We start from the raw sequence: 17,005 nt of genomic DNA on the forward strand, positions 1-17,005 counted from the left end.
AGGTTCAATCACAACAAAGTTAACACAAACAGCTCGTAAATTAAATAGTGTCAATATAAATCGGTTGCGAGTGTAAATTCTCTTTAAATTGAATTTTTTGTAGTTGTATTAATAGTAACAACAGTTTGATAGTTTGTGATTGAGGTACCTTGAAAGTACTTCCATTTTACTTATCAAAAGCTTTATTAACCTTATTTTTGATTTTGGGGTTTACTGTCCCTTGTGCATAAAAGACATTGGCAAAACACACTTTCAAAAAGACCAATTTCATTTCAAGTCTTTATTCAAAACCCAGAAGGCAGTGTTGGCTCATTAACAGGAGCAGTGGCAACAATATCAAAAACACCCAGTAGAAACCAACTATGTGACATGACCATTTCATTTAACATCTGTGAATAAACAAGTAAATAAATAACCCAGAAGTGCTTCAGTACATAAATAAATTTATAAATAAATAAATACAAAAACTCAGTGCAGGTTAAACATCTTTACATACATTTAAACAGTTAATTTTGTTCTGACCAGTTTTGTTTTTACCTCTTTTAATATGAACTGATTCAACATTAAACTAATGGGTTGCACTTGTGATTCAGACCTTTACTTCAGAGTTATATTAAAGAGGAGAGACAGAACAGCTTGTTCTGTACTGCTGACATGATGTGACAGTCTACTCCTCACCGATCCAGTCCATGGAGGCGTCGTATGTGGAATGGCACGAAGACTTATCTTCTAACAAAGAGGAAGGATAGAAAAATGTAGTTTAGTGCAACTTGAACATGGGACTATTTACAGAATATTATTAACACAATTGTGTACAAAAAGTTGAAAAAGCCACTGTAGAGCAGGCAATTAATAAATAACTCCCAAATAAGCTTGATCAAAACTTGCAAAGATCTGATAAAAGTCATTAGGTTAGTTTTCTCTCCACAATGATTTTACAGTCATTCAGCTAAGGTGGTGCTCAAAATCCTGGATTATCTCAGCCTTTTATTTCTGTGAATGTGATACCTACTGGGAACACCCTCAGCACAGCAGCAGAAAGAACGTTTGGCCTGGTTTTGAGTCTCCGCTGCCTTCTTGTGAGAGGCTGCAGCCCTGGGTGGGGTGACCTCCAACCTCAGTGCGGAGGTGAAGGGGTGTGAAAAGGCGGGGTCATGGGTCAGCGCAGAAGAGCCTCTGGAGGGAGAAGAGGTGCCCCGGTCTTGAGCCAACATTTTGCCGGGGTTACAGAGGGCACAGGAGAGCGGGGAGGCAGAGGGCCCGCGGGGTACACGAGTTTGGTCTTTGTCTCCGTACTGCCGCTGGGCGCCGCTGTGGTGCACTGAGCGCTCTCTCTGCCACACGTAGTGAGAGGACACGATGGCCATCACCTGCAGCATGGAGACACAGATAAAGAAATACACAAGTACAGCTTTATCAGAGAAAAAAACAACAGAGATGGCACTTCTGGCAATAAACCAAAGTAATAAAAACTGCACTGTGCAGCACAAACAAGACCCTTAAAAGAATCCCAGAGAAACATCATTTATCATTTCCCTCAGGAAACTATACTCGTGTGTACCTCTTCACAGCAGCACCTGCTGACGGCAGCTCTGTACTCAACGCGAGCCCACAGCTTGTCTCGCTGCTTGAGGAAGCGGGGAAACTGCTTCCTCCAGTTCTTGCCCAGCGCCCATGGAAAAATCTCATACTTACTCTCCTCCTCATCCTCCTCCATGGTGTTTGCAAGATACCTAAAGCATGGAACACATTTAGGGTTATCCAGCAGTGGAAGTAAAGGCACATAGTTCACTTAATAAGAGAACAAGAAACAAAAGCAGAATCGCTTTTTTTTTTTTTTTTTAAACTTACAGTGCAATGAAAAAATTCTTCCTGGTGTATTCAGCGATAGTGAAGTGGGCCCTTTTGAAGTACACAAAGGTCATGGCTAGAAGGTACTAATGAATGAAGGAGACAATTAGGATTCAGTCAAGAGATTTGATCACTTTCATCAAATTATTTACTTGACCCCCAAAACATTTTGACAGCATGCAGACTCAACCTTATAAAACTTCATCAATATCAGCCATGTCATTATAGGGTTAAATTTACACTCCAAAAGTAAAAAAATAATAATAATAATAAAATGGGTTCTATGCATACTTGCAAGTCTACAGGCAATCCCAATTTTTTTTACTAATCTCATGCAGTTTTGGCACAGAAACCATGCAGTAACTATCATGCAGTACAAATGTGTTATTTTTGCCTAATGTATTTGAATATTTCTGCATACTGGGATCCCTAAACAGTCTTGGGATTGCATAAATTGGGTATGACTTGAAAGTTGAGATTCTTGTTGATTAAATGAGGCCAACTGTATTCATGTGTGATGATGTCAGTCCCCATAGAAGCCATTTCATTGTATTTAAACTTTAACCTCACTGTATAAAATGACCCTCTAGGATAATCACAGCCTCAAGAAACTTTACAACCACAAACAAGAGACCTAGAGCATTCAGAGGATGTAAGGTTCCTAGGTATATTGACAATAAAGAGGTTTCTCTGCAGTTTACAGAATGAAAGTGCTTACCATCACTGAAAATATACAATTCTTGTAGACATCTCCAAAATGTCTAAAGTTTTTTATGGTGTTCATCAAGGTCCTGCTATCTTATGTGTTTTTTTAAACTTCTCTTTATTGGGTTTTTTTCCCCTTTCGTTCACATACAAAAATAAAGAAGGTAAATGTTCATGTATGCTTGAAATGAATACGAAAGAACTGTATGTGGTATACAGTTGACCTGCTATCTTCCATCAAGGGATGAACATGTTACCTTGTCAGTCAGTTTACAGCAACAGTCCATCCACAGAAAGTCATGGATCACATCATCATCTGTAAACAAGCATAAATACTTCACACAAATGCCAAATATTCTTCATTTTTTCAAGATTATAGGGGATATAGATCACCAATGAAGTAAAACATGCTTTGTGAAAGGCATTAATTTACCCAAAAGCCTAAAGAATGATGCCATTTCCTTCCGCTGGATGACAATAGCTGAGGATGTGGTCATTTTGTTATAATAGAGTTCATCCCGACACTGGCTCGGCTGGCTCTTCCCTGGTGGGCCCTGGGCGTCTCTGCCGTTGGCTCTCTTGAGCCGGAGACCTCTTCTGATTTGGAGGGAGTGTGAATTACTGGGTTTCACTCCAACAGTTGTTGAGGGAGTAGCCTCACACCAACTGTGTGTGTGCCTCATCATGCTTCAGTTTAGATCATCTGAGGAGGGGAGTTTACTGGTGTATTCTGAAAGCAAACAATGAAGTGTGAGGTTGAAAAATGACCACTGGCCATTACATAATTAGCTGTAAACCCAAGTAAAGTTATAAAATTAAGCAGTTGACAGTATGTAATGTGACTATTAGTGTCAGTCAGACAGCTAGCTAAGTTTACCTTCGTGCATGGGTCTCAAACTTGCGGCCCGCGGGCCAATTGCGGCCCTCGTGACGATATTGCCCCCACCTTGATATGAAAGTTTAATGTGAGTTTTATATGAATGGCACTTTACCGTATTGTGTGTGGAAGGTCCCTTTAATTACTTATTTTTTGTAATTTTGTGTCTTTTTTTAATAACTGTGTGTCTTTTTTGTCATTTTGTGTCTTTTTCAGTCATTTTGTGTCTTTTTGGGTAATTCTGTGTCCTTTTTTGGTAATTGAGTCTTTTTGGGTAATTTTGTGTATTTTTTTGGTCATGTTGTGTCTTTTTTGTGTTATGTTATGTCTTTCTTTAATAATTTTGTGTCTTTTTCGGCAATTTTGTGTCTTTTTTTGGTCATTTTGTGTCTTTAAGTAATTTAGTTTTTTCTGTCATTTTGTGTCTTTTTTGGTCATTTTGTGTCTTTTTTAGTAATTTTGTGTCTTTTTTGGTAATTCTGTGTATTTTTTGTCATTTTTTTAAAAATAATTTCGTGTTTTTTCAGTCATTTTGTGTCTTTTTTTGGTCATTTTGATACTGCCTCCAGCGGCCCCCAGGCAATTTGAGTTTGAGACCCCTGCCTTAGTGACTATTTTAACCCAATACATCTCAATGATACTAAGCTAAGCTGTCAGTCACGGGCTGACAGGAAGTTTTTTTACGTTGTTTCGTTGAATGTCACGTTATTTCCGAACAAGCTCTAGCTCAATAAATTTGGCCAACAAGTCTCAGTTAAGGTGGACCTAATCCTGACAACAAATCCTCACATCCGCGGTTCTTCCTTTAGTAAACCGAGGAGAGTTGAGATTTAAAACCGACCAAACTCGACAGGTTCCCGTGTGAATTAGCGGCACTACGGGGCAGAACCTGCCACCGCCAAGAGCTGAAGTGATTAATGTCGTTGAGAGTAGCACATAATGCGAACAATTACAACGTTTTTAAAAAGCTAAAATTGAGAATAAAGCAGTCTTACGGGGCACTCACCAGACCAGGCGGTATCTTGGGAACTACTTTATTCACGATGCGCGCCACTAACTAAGCAGTGCATCCGCACGCGAGGGCCAAAGACCAATCCCGGGGCTCTTCTTCTTCTTCTACTTCTTTATCTTCTTCTTCTTCTACTTCTTCTTCTTCTTCTACTTCTTCTTCTTTATCTTCCTCAAGTAGTGGCGAAACGTCCCTCTATCTCCCGTCTGTATTTCTAATATTAAACTTGCACACAACTAATATCCATCTTTTTTTACTGTGTTTAACTCCCTTATAGGCGTACAGTATATGATTTAACTACAATATCTCTTTCTAACATTGCTGCAAACAACAAGACCTCTCAATTCTTTGGGAAATACTGTTATAAATGCATAGCTAATAAAATATTTTGTTGTATTCATTTATTTTACAAAGTTCTATTTATTTGAAATCAGTGGTGGTACTGTACTTTTAACTCCACTACATTTAGCTGCCAGCTTTAGTTACTTTTCAGGTCAAACAACAGCAACCTCTCTCTCTCTCTCTCTCTCTCATTTAATCCACAGCTTCAGACTCATTGCGCCACCTGGTGGTAGGCTATATATTGATGTCTGAAATATAAAAATAAATCCAACACCTGATAGGGGTGTAGCAGAACAAACCAGGGAGAGAGAATCATAGAGTTTAATACAATTAAAAAAAAAAAAAAAAGCAGATTAAGACCTGGAGATGATTATGGAAATCATGACACCAGATGCATACCTAACCTTATCAGTTATTTCCGTGAAAGAGCCCTTTAATAAATTCTTTATAATCTGTAGACCATTTTTTAATAATCTGTAGACCATTTTATAATCTGTAGACCATAGGTTAATCAATATTAAATAAATACATAGGCAAAATGAATAGATATGCCTATAAAATATGGGTATTAAATAAATCCTAAAATAAATAAATAAGGCAATAGATTTATAAATACATGTAAATGAGTCAACATAGCTCAATAATGATTATATTTTTTATTTTAAAAAATCCAAATAAATTATTTATTATGAGAATATGTTTATAATAGGTATAAGACATGGATACGATCAAAATGGTTAGTTTCCTCTGCACAGATAATAAAATTGATTGTAGTTCTCGTTTTTGTCGTCATGCTGTGATCTGACTCCCTGTGGAAGGCAAGAAGTCAGGGACACAGTCATGAGTGCTAAGCTTTTGACATAGTAAAACGATTCAGTTAATTTTTACAAGGTTTACAAGGTTTTAAAAGAGTTACAAAATGAGAGTATTGGAAATGTTTTCATAAGGAATGTGGGCATTACATAACCAAACCAGCTGTAACAAATAAATTGCAAAAATCATAATAATGTTTTTTTTAAAAGCCTTTATTGCATCATGGTTTTCCTGTATCTATAACAGAGAGGCAGGGGTATTTTTAAAGCTTGCCTGACTGTTCCAGTGAACTGATGCTAGATATAGAAGTTAAAAGAAGATCAGCAAACCCCCCAAAATAACTTACTGTACAGCTATAACACAAGGCTATTTAATTATTTTTTACATTTTAAGTCTGAATGCTATAAGTACATGTTGTCTGCATAACTGCAATTGAAAATAAATGCCTTTGAGCTTTTTAAAATGAGTTGATTTGTTTTCCTTTTTTGCAATGGAAATGGCCTGAAGGCTAAATAGGGAGATATTGTTTTGCAGGCTATAAAAAGCCACCTGAGGCCAGCTCTCATTAAGCAAATGAGCTTATAGTCTTACAAGTAGGTGAGTTTTATATGCCTTAACGTGGCATATGTGCATGCTGAGGAGTTCACTGAAAGCCTCACTAATCCTTTCAGCTGCTTGTCCTTAGTAAGGTAGGGAAGGATGCGTTTCACCGCACGCTACAAGGACATTTTTATAAACATGACCATCGATCTGTGGATTTATTTTGCCTATCTATGACAGGTGGGAGAGATTTGCAAAATGGATGTATTAGTGTTTTGTTTTGGTGGCATCCTTGTGGAGAGGGATCTTATCAAACTCAACAACCTGAGCCATCTGAAAATGACAGATACAGCAGGTGGCTAAGGACCTTGGCTATTTTCTGCATCACTGCATTGCCGTGTTGATGTCTCAAAGAAGACGCTAAAATCAGCTTGTATTTTTGAAAACATCCAAAATGGGCTGCTCACCATCCAAAGGTAACCAGTTTGGAATCCTGGGTCCAACTAGGAAGGGGAGAATGCTTCCCCCTGCACCTCAAGAAAGCCCCAGAGATTCCCACTTTGAAGATGGAGAGAATCGTCATTCAACTGGATCAACAGATGGTGATACCAAGGAGAGGAAGACAGTTGGACAAACCCAGGTATTTCAGAAAGAGGCTCATAATACACCACAAAAAAAGAGATATGTGAGTGAGCTAGCGCCTGAAGCAGTAATCCTGGATAAACAGGGGAGTCAAGGACTTGATAATAACCCAGTTTCACAGAGAAAGGACAAAAATATTGACAAGCAGGATGTCACAGAAAAAAAGCCTGTCAGAAAACCTAAAAAAAATACAAGAGGTACTAAGGGGTTAAAGAAGAAGGACAAAGATAAACCATCTACAGAGCAAAAAGTGGACTTCCCAGAACCTTTGGTCAAAGCTCACCAAGCTGCGTATGCCTTTTTGAATCCTAACATAGACAAATATGACTTTTTACTGGGACTTTTGGAACAAGCAACCCAAACACAGGGTTCTGTGCAAACTATGGTTGCTTTTATGGCTCTACGTTACGAGGAAATAATTCAGGGTCTGGAGGAAATGGCAGACGAGGGAGAAAAAGTTTTAAAAGAAAATGGAGAACATCTTGCTTGGCCAAGTCAAATGAAAAACCTCTCATCTTCTCCACCTTTGAAGTCTGGCTCTGCTAATATTGAGCCCCCTCCGGATTTGTTGCAGCAGCTGCTTCAGTACACTACACAGAGAATGCGAAATGTGAGCCAGACTGTTGGTGGAATTGGGGACTCTGCTTTAGAGGAGGCAGTGGAGTACTTTGCCTCTGTCTCAGAGCTTTTAGAGGAGAAACTGAAAGTCAAGCGTGCAACAGAGACTAGGCTAATGCAACTCTTAACTCGCATTGAAATGGCCTCCCTGCGCAAGCCTGGGCCAGAGGATTCAGCTCTCTTCAGTGAGGACAGTGGTATCGGGGCTGAGAATGAATCCCTTGCTGGTTATGAAAGACGCCATAGACGAGAAAGTTGTGCATCTACTGGGACAAATAGAACTAGTCCTATGGGATACACCTCCATGACCATTAGGCAAGGAGCACCAGGGCAAAAGCTTGGAAGTCAAATAAGTCCCAGTATTTCCCTTAGCTCACTCATCTCATTAGGTTCTACATGTACCATAATGGCTAATGACCAAAGAGACTCATTGCTAGGATCAGTCTCCTTAGACTATGAGGAGGAAGATGACAATGATGACGATGAGGAGACGGACAGAGGAGTGAAAGATGTGCAAGTAGGGTTTAGAAAGCGATCAAATTCTTCACCTGAAGACTGTGAACAACAACAACAACAACCACCACGCCGTCTACCCCCAAAGCGCATAGAGAATCCTCAAAATGTGGAAATGACTCTCAAAATGAAAAATGCCATAAGTGGTAAAATACAGTTTGTTCAATCACAGAACACTAGTGCCAAAACAAAGGTAGTTGGCAGCCCAAAAACCAATAGATGCCAGTGGATGGAGGAGGGGGAACCCTCTCCAAGGAGGCCTCAAACAACAGCACCTATTCGGAAGGCAGTGGTAAAAAAGGCCCTGGTAACTAGAGATCGACGTTCCCAGTCCGCAGAATCCCTGCGGAGCAAAGGTGAAGATCCTACTCTGCTTGAACTTGAAAGGACCCAGAAGGATTTGAGCCAGAGGTTGCAGAGAATGGGTAAAAACAAGTCTCGTGGAAACATAAAGAGTACTCCGTCAAAACAAAATCAAGGAACCTCACCAGCACAATCTCCAGCAATAACTCGCAAACATCCCTCACTACAGAAGAACAGCAATCCCCAACCACTTGATGACAAAGCAGGCCTCACGGGGCGCAACAGTAAAAAACAGGAGGTAACCAGTGATGCTGAAGAAGATAAACTGAAGGAAAAGAAAACATGGAAAGGTCCTATAAAAGCCACCCCACCCCCTAGCCCTCCGCCATCACCACGACCATCTTCAGGCCTTTACAGAGGCCGGAACTCAGTCAAAAAACTCATTGATACCTTCAGTCAAGGAATAGAGGATCAAGAAGGTGCTAAAAGTCTGGGGCCTCTTAAAGGAGTACGGAAGTGTGGTGTTCCTGTGTTACCTGGTTTAGGGAATGTAGAAGCTGTGCTTAGCACTGGGATAACCAGCTGTAGATCTGATTCCACTTCATCTGAGAAAACCAGTTATTTAGATCTGGATAGTCTTCCTCCACCTCCACTGGAAGTATTAATGGACAATTCCTTTGAAAGTGCCCAATGTCTTTCAACGGGTGTAGTGGATGAAGGGGCTACAAAAGTTGGAAAATCGCCTATATTAAAAAGGACTTCAGTATCCCAACGACTAAGGGCCTCAGTTCAGTCAGTGCTGCCGAGTAAAGGAGGCCGGCCACAAGCTTCCAAGGTTATCTTTGCTAGAGCAGATCAACAAGACACATCTGCTCCGTCAAAGGTCTGTCAACCAGATGCTCAACTGGAGGCAGAACGAGGAAAGGAAACAGATTCCTTGAACCAGCAAGACAGAAGGCTCATACAACTAAGACACTCTTTAGACTCAAAGAGATCATCAACTAGTAATGTAGCAACACTTTCATTTGCTGGTCAAGAAGAATCAGCAGACATACAAGATGGTGGCAACCTTTCAGTGCCTGGCTCTAACACCACAGTGCCTCCTTCTTCAGTGGTTAGGAGCCAACCACCTGCCACTCCACCGATGTATAGGGGACGAATGTTACCCTCCACACCTTCTACAGCAAGCGGTTTACATCGAAGACTTCCCAGTCCCAATAACTTCAAAAGGCAACCAACTCCACCTTCTTCAACTAGCCCCCCTGCTAACAGGAAACTCCCCACACCACCAGGAGTTCAAGGGAGGCTCCCTAGCCCACCTGTGGCAAAGCAGAATATTCTAAACTCAAATTCATCCACATCCTTTCCTTTCAAAGCACCGTCTCCACCAGCCTCGCCAAAAGTACAAAGATGGTCAAGGGAGAACAGCAGTGAAGACTCATCTAGTACTCGGATGATCAGTAATGCACGTTCAGTCTTCTGCCCTGTCTCCCCATCCCTGTTTGAGGCCCAGCCATGTTCGGTTCCTCGACCCCCTCAAGCATGGACCTCCACCGGAGTTTCTTTTCTTTCACGTTCTTGGGGGAGTCGTGGGAGGTTTCCTGTTTCTGTTCAAGGACCTCGACCCTTCATTCGACGTAGCCATTCAGACCGAAGGCCAAGTCTGACTCTGCCACCAAGATCACCCGGCATCTCAGTGGCCGAGACTTGTGGAAGTGAGCCAGCAATATGGTCACAGGGGTGAGTGATTCTTAAATATGTGTTTTCATTCAATCTTTCTTTATGGTTTATTTTACATGTACCTTAATGCAATGGTTCCTGTAAATTAGCTTGTATGAAATGGTTATTTCTTAGTTTTGTTTGTTAACTTTGACTACCAGTAGAGTATTCATGTAATTACAGGACATATCCAGCCTCTTTTAAGGAAATTACTAAAAAAAAATTACTGAAATTTCATGGGAAAGTAAGGGACCTGTAAAAAGTATTACCATCACTCAGTCAACATTACATTGCTAATTTCCCTCAAAAATGGCTGACACACACATACACACACACACACACAGAGTTTAGTTTGTTAGTCCTACACATATTTAATAAGAATAACCAATGCATGCATATTTCATTTGTGCAGTAGTGTTTGATAATGATGTATTAATACAATGTCTTGTTTAAGTTTTCAACGACCTTTTATTCAAGCTTCATCTACACATAAAGACATGTTCTTGAGAAGTAGTGAGGGTATATTAAGGACAAAAGAGAATATTTGAATTATAGAGACATCAGCAAGAAAGTATAGCATACGGTATAAAAGATATAAAGCCATTATTTTTAATCTCTCTGCAATTAATTCTCTCTGCCACCACTGTATTTATCATGCCATTTCTGTGTTTAATACAGAAATCATCTAAAACGTTGCGTGTATTGATGGTTATTTGACCTCTAGTTTCTAGTATCTTTCTCAGTTCTGCACATATGTGGCCTTACATGATTTCCTCCAGGGTAATTGAGTGTCACTTTACAAGCTAATCTCAGTCATGCACTCTTCCTGTTTATAACTGACACAAACCCACCTGGCCCACTTCCCTAATTGCTGTTGACAACATTCTCCATTCACTCTTATAGGCTGGACGATGAACCAACCAGGGACGAAGAACTATGGGGGAGTCAATCAAACCTCAGAGCTGCACTACGCTCAGCATCACACCCTGACCTGTGTGTTGTTGGACAGGCCTTGCACAGAGACTAAAGGGGCCATAGCAGGGCCAGTGGGATTATAGATTAGTAGGCTTTACCAAGGATTTAAGAAGACAGTGTGCTGCTGTGAGGAGAGGAGGAGCTAATTTAATTCACTTTGCAATAAGGTTTGCAATAACAAACCTTCCCAATGTTTTTAACAAAGTGTGGTAAAAAGCTGTGCATCTTTGCATGGACATGCATTGTGTGGCCATAATTATGCTCTTAACTTTGTGAATTATACATGTATTAAAGAGAGAAAATATACACACAAATTCATGTTAACAATATATAAAACCATAGCCTGGCTTCATTAAAAAACTACAGTTAAAGGAGCTTCACACAAAGTAACATACTGTAAGTTTACTTTCAGTTCATTCACTCAGTTCATTTTTTAACTGTTATCCCTTGAAAAAAAAAAGAATTAAAAAAATATTAATTTGAGATGTATTGCTGCATTACTGACAAATGAAACACATCATTGAATGAACTGGAAGTAACATGATCACATCAGTGCCATGAACCATTCCAGGATCTGAATGTCATTATAAATAATTATTTTAGAAATGAATAATCCAAGCAAGTATGTCACCATCAAAAATGAAAGATCATATAACTGTTATAATATCATATAAGAAAGTCATCTTCCAGCATTTTCAAGTTCAGTTCAGTTTTTTTTTTTTAAATCTGTTGTTATTTTTCTGTTTAACGTTACATTTATACAATTTGTTTATTAATAAAAAAACTCTTACAATCATTCATACCTTTGCATGTCCTATTATACTATCTTTTCCATCAATTATGTCCTTCATTTATACATTAACTCAGCAGTCAGTTGTTTAAAAAATACCTAGTGGGCTTCAGTGAAATCACTAAAAGAGTTTACAGTATTGCACTTCCATTATCAATTATCATTTCAAAATTGAGGCAGCAGAGGTAAAGATAACGGATATTTAAGTCAAGTTCCAAAAACACTGGATCCTACAATACCCACGATGCAACTCAGCAGCAACTGTCATTAGACCCTGACTAGTAATTTCTACTCAGGTTTACACTGCAGGCTTGATGATGACATCCTCAGGGTTATATTTAAATGCATATAAGATGAGTACAGCTCTACTGCAAGTAAATTGATCTTCATGGGTAAAGTTGATGAAGCACCTGCTAAATGGGACGTATGAAAAATTAAATTTTTCAGTGCATTTGTATATAAATTTGGATATCTGGAGTGTAAAATAAGACAACCTAGTGAGTTTTTATGTGGGCTGCCTGGATCAGAAAACATGGGATTTAACAAGTCATTTAGATTTTGCTCCCCTTGCAGAAAGCGTCATTCCAGAAAGTATTATTAGAAAACACAAACAACTGGGGCCAGCATCGTGAGGAGATGTTTTGGCAAAAAGATAAAATGTTTTTTTTGTCAAAAAATGAATTTTAGGAAGGTGACAAAATTTCAATCAAAGGTTGTGGTGGATGAATGAATCAGTGTACATGTTTCATTCAGGAGAACCCCAGATTTCATTTGCAGTTTATAGATTTTGGTACGTACTTGGTTAGGTTTATTTTAAAAAAGCAGGGTTTGGGCTAAAAAAAAACAATTTCACAATATTAGCTAAGTATTTGAAAGGCTTTGTGGCAGAAAGCTCTGAAGGTGCAACTTCTCCGATGCTGACCAATCAGAACAGACAAGGCTTTTTAAGGAGAGAGGCATAATATGCTCCTTTTAGCATAATGTGCACACAAGACCATGATTTGGAAAACTACTTCTAGGTCAGTCTTGACTAGCTGTATTTGCAAACAGAAGCTAACGAGAGTCAATTCCCTCAAATAATTTATTCGCAATTTTTATAAATATGCTTTGAGATGATTTGCTCATGTCGCAGTAAATGTCAGTCCCTTGTTCAAACACGTCAAAGCTAATTTATTTTTGCTTCGGTTCCGTCAGCTTTGCAAATTGTGGTCAACAAAAGCTTCTAGTGTCTGAAGCCTTGAAGCAGAACAAATCCATGAGGAGATACAGTACAGCTCCCTTAAACAACAACCAGTGAAATGACAGTCGGTGAAAAAGAGGGTCAGCTTATTGGACTTGGAGGAGCAATAATTCAGATTTTACAGTGGTAACTGTGACTTAACTTAGGTACAGACCTTTAGCCCACTAACAAAACACCAGGCATACGGTTTAAGCATAGATCCAGTAAAGCTGGAGATGATTTGTTATAAAATGTCATGGGATTTTTCAATTCTTTAGTTGGAGAGAATTCAACAAATTCTAAATCTGTAGGAGCCTGACAGCACATCACTTCTTGGTTACATTTCATGCAACATCGACAATATCATCATCTCCTTTAGGCCAGTGTGACATTATTGAAAGTGCATTACAATCATTTGTTTCAGGCTGATGAAGAGCCTGTCCAGCACCTGTGCCGGAGCACTGGGAGTACTTTCTGTTTTTGCCTTTGATAGAATCATGCATTATAATGAGGCTGCACTGAAGATTGTTTTTCCTGTATTGAATAAATCATCTGTTTCCTTCTCACAATTTAACTCAATAAGGAAATAATACAACAATAGAATAACAGTTGGCAACAAAAACTGAAAGTGATTGTGACACTTTGATGTAAGGAAAGAATACTTAATAAGCTTTTGCTCGTTTAACACCAAGGCAAAAAAATAGTTTCCTTTATGAATATTTATACAGCATAATAGTTGAACTTGTAGCCTACTGTACTGCTTTTATGAATCACTTGACTGAATGTGTCATCAGACTTTTAAGTACATAAATTAAAAAGTATTATTTCTATAACTCTAGAAATATAAATTTGGCATTTCACAAAAAATATGTATAATTTGGATAATGCTGTTCTTTTTATTGTTACTTCTGATATATTTTACGAAAACTTTAATACCCACTGAGTGGAAATTCCTCTTTGGTTTCACCATAGAGATGTCTCAAAACAAACAGAATAAATAGTAAAACAATAAAGAAAAAACATTTCGAGGATAGAAAAATATAAAATAGCCTACAGCAATGACTGTACTTCACACATCACCCATTCAAGTACAAAATTTCATAAAAGCACACCACAGTACAAATCAAGTTTACAAAGGTTTCAAGGGTCAAGATTTCCAAGCAGAAATTGCAGAATACTTTCAATTCATATTTTTCAAATAGGAACAATATCCTCCCTTTCATTTTATGTTTTGGAGACACTTCCTTTCATTTAAATGTTTTCATTTGAAGCACTTTTGTGTGTTTGTTTGAGCTCTTGACAGATTTCGAAGAAAGCTGCAAAGATGATTAGCTCAAAACAATCCTGTTGGTAAGTTCCCATCATGGGAACTAAAGCTGCCACATGATGAAGACTGAGATGAATACAAACTTGAAGCCTGTGCACTGACTTGACCCAGACAGACACTCAGTCACAATGCTCTCTGTGCCTCTGTGCGTCAGTCAGTGGAGCTGTTCCAAGGTGGTTTCTCTTTTCATAAAGACAGCAAGGACAGCTTTGCCGCAACCATGTGACAATGTGCTGCACTGAGACTCTCCTACCCCCAAAAGTGTTGAAATTCGTTGTTGTTATTATGAAGGACACCAAGTCAGTGCGTAGTCTGTGAATAGCTATGTTGCGTCTATGTCACATTTTAACTCATTCGTTACGTCATCTTTATAACTACCTCTCTTCTGGTAGTCAGTATCATTCATATACCATTATTTTACCACTTTTGCTAAGCCTAACCATGTACTTTCTTTTCCTAAACTTACATACTTGCAATTCTTTTCACAGTGGTAACCACATGTTTTAAACGGCAAATGTTACATTTAGATCCCCCGTCTGCTGTATATATACATTTGGGCTCATCATGGGCTCCTGAAACTGGGAGGAGTGCTTCTATGGGTAGTATAACAGGGAAGGAACAAACAACCTATGTGGTCATATGGCTGCCCTCATGAACATTACATCCATTTCATACAAAAAGTAACGCACTGGATGTTGTGGGTATCCCACAGAATTTTGACCAGTAACAAAGCAAATTATTATGAAATGCCACATAAGTGGCCTGACTGATGGATGGATTAAACCCCAGCTCTTTCAACCATGAGACCTTTGTTTGGTGCTGGAAATTATGTCCAGAAGTGTGTTTTTTTTTAGGCATACCCCATCCTTTTTCCCCGTAACTTATTTATCTAAGGGCTAAAATCACTCTTGATGGATGTGTAATAAATTATTATAATGTAATTTACATTTAAATTCATCAAAATGCACAGAAAAATAACCAGGAAATGTGCAGGAAACTTTCTAATCATCTCAGTTAAAATTGACTAATTAAACAAAACACTTCACAAAAATTACAAAAAAAAAAAAAAAAAAAATTAAATTGAATTTCCCAAGTATGGGATTGATAAAATTTTTCTGAAAAATGTATATAGCAAAAACAAACAAACAAACAGAGGAGCTGTTTTAGCCATTTTAAACTATTTATCTAAGGGCTGAAACCAATCTGAATATAATGTTGTTGTTATTGTTGTTTTTTTAATTTAATCTACATTTAAATTCATCAAAAATACACAGAAGAAAAGATTGTTCAGTGCAACAACAAAGGGACTACAATTAAAAGACTATTAGGCCTAACATTAATAACTCATAGTCAATGCAATTTATTTCCTTAATATAAATATATTATCCACTAAATAATAAATTATCTTTTGCAAAAAAACTTCTTTCACTAAAGCAACCTTTGCACGCACATGAGCTGCAGTAATGTGATTGGTGGATTAGTAACTATGTGTCCTCAGGTGGAAACGGCACCGGCTGTAGTAACATGTGTTCTCCACCAGAGGAGTATCTCACCCCACAATCCATCTCCCATCACCCTCTGCAGTCATATGACACCTGGCTAGGATGCACGGACATAGATGGAATGCAAATGCAATGTGTTATTTTTAGATTATTGGACAAACATCTGAAACATCATCAAATGATCTTATGTGTCAGACAACACTGCTGCTTCTGAAACCTATTTTATACAGTGTATGTATTATATGTCTGAAACACAATTCTCACGTGTAGGAAATGTAAAGGAGGACATGGTGGAATACATCTGCTGGATCTCAATCCTCTCCTCAGAGACACTAATACAAACATATGTGGATTATACCAAAGGAGTTACACTAAATATAACAATCCTTAGGTTGATGAGGGAATGTTTACATGAGAATTTATTCATTTTCAAGTCTTTATCTTTCAGTATTCCCTAAGAATGACAGGGAAGGGACTTTTAGGTTCATATTGAGTTAATTGCCTTATTATATATGTTAAATAACCTTTAGTGGTGCTGTGTTTTACCAATATGTGACAGCTATGTAGGTTCATGTAGGTCAGTTTAGATCAGATTGTCGCCATGCAAATGTCACCAAAGACAATTTTCCCTTATGAAACAAGTTTACATTCATACATGTCTTTATTTATTAGAAATAGAAATAAAATACAATAATCTATCCGAATGCCTCATAAATAAATTATGAATGTGCACACAAATACACTACTTTATCACAAAAGAAGGGATTTATGAAAAGCACACTAATTTCCATGCATGTATTTTCGCCTTTTTGTAAATACAGTCTGGTCCATCTAACATTTACAGTTTCTTAGCTTGTGAGTCTCAATGGTATTTCATAAAGGCTCCCCACTGGTCTTCATTTATTGACTACAAAAAAAAATCGAATGCTGAAGGCACATGAATAACAAGTGGTGGGAGACTAACAAGTGCTTTATGTGTGTATAATTATAGCCTTTCTCAATTTGAAGATGGTTTTGTAAAGACTGCCACTGAGATCAATTGTTGGTCCTTGTTGGGGGAAAAACGAGGGGAAAATTACACATCACAGTGCAACAAAGACTCACTCTTACATGCAAAAACACATCACGGGAGTCTGATTAGCATACAGGAAACAATTGTGAAGTGTTTCTTCATGCTAAGTTTCCATTTATGTGATATATAATTTCTTTTGTATCTAGTATGTTTAAGCTTTTATAACTGGCGTAAGAGTTCACACTTTG

The 17,005-nt window shown here is 38.3% G+C and overlaps 2 protein-coding genes across 2 annotated transcripts; one reads left to right on the forward strand and one right to left on the reverse strand.

Annotated features, from left to right (window-relative positions):
- Window positions 1-265: 265 nt before the first annotated feature.
- On the reverse strand, window positions 266-4,568 carry spdya (speedy/RINGO cell cycle regulator family member A). Its single transcript, XM_059353548.1, has 7 exons — window positions 4,440-4,568; window positions 2,990-3,286; window positions 2,814-2,872; window positions 1,852-1,937; window positions 1,562-1,733; window positions 1,013-1,370; window positions 266-729 (listed from the first exon to the last, which is right to left on the reverse strand). The coding sequence occupies exons 2-7, from the start codon at window positions 3,240-3,242 to the stop codon at window positions 668-670; spliced, it is 990 nt and encodes a 329-aa protein (XP_059209531.1). The 5' UTR covers window positions 3,243-3,286; window positions 4,440-4,568; the 3' UTR covers window positions 266-667.
- A 2,023-nt stretch (window positions 4,569-6,591) lies between these two features.
- On the forward strand, window positions 6,592-11,368 carry pcare1 (photoreceptor cilium actin regulator 1). Its single transcript, XM_059353552.1, has 2 exons — window positions 6,592-9,953; window positions 10,836-11,368. Exons 1-2 carry the CDS (start codon window positions 6,592-6,594, stop codon window positions 10,957-10,959), a joined length of 3,486 nt encoding a protein of 1,161 aa, XP_059209535.1. The 3' UTR covers window positions 10,960-11,368.
- Window positions 11,369-17,005: the final 5,637 nt, after the last annotated feature.

This window comes from Centropristis striata, chromosome 16 (assembly GCF_030273125.1).
Source record: "Centropristis striata isolate RG_2023a ecotype Rhode Island chromosome 16, C.striata_1.0, whole genome shotgun sequence".
In the NCBI taxonomy this organism is placed as follows: Eukaryota; Metazoa; Chordata; class Actinopteri; order Perciformes; family Serranidae; genus Centropristis; species Centropristis striata.

What these genes read in the sequence shown, in the direction of transcription:
- spdya (XM_059353548.1), bottom strand. Translation starts at nt 3,242, where the DNA reads ATGATGAGGCACACACACAGTTGGTGTGAGGCTACTCCCTCAACAACT. An exon ending in ATCATTCTTTAGGCTTTTGG is followed by an intron (nt 2,873 to 2,989) that starts GTAAATTAATGC and finishes GCTTGTTTACAG; the next exon opens with ATGATGATGTGATCCATGAC. An exon ending in CTGTGCTGAGGGTGTTCCCA is followed by an intron (nt 730 to 1,012) that starts GTAGGTATCACA and finishes CCTCTTTGTTAG; the next exon opens with AAGATAAGTCTTCGTGCCAT.
- pcare1 (XM_059353552.1), top strand. Translation starts at nt 6,592, where the DNA reads ATGGGCTGCTCACCATCCAAAGGTAACCAGTTTGGAATCCTGGGTCCA. An exon ending in CCAGCAATATGGTCACAGGG is followed by an intron (nt 9,954 to 10,835) that starts GTGAGTGATTCT and finishes TCACTCTTATAG; the next exon opens with GCTGGACGATGAACCAACCA.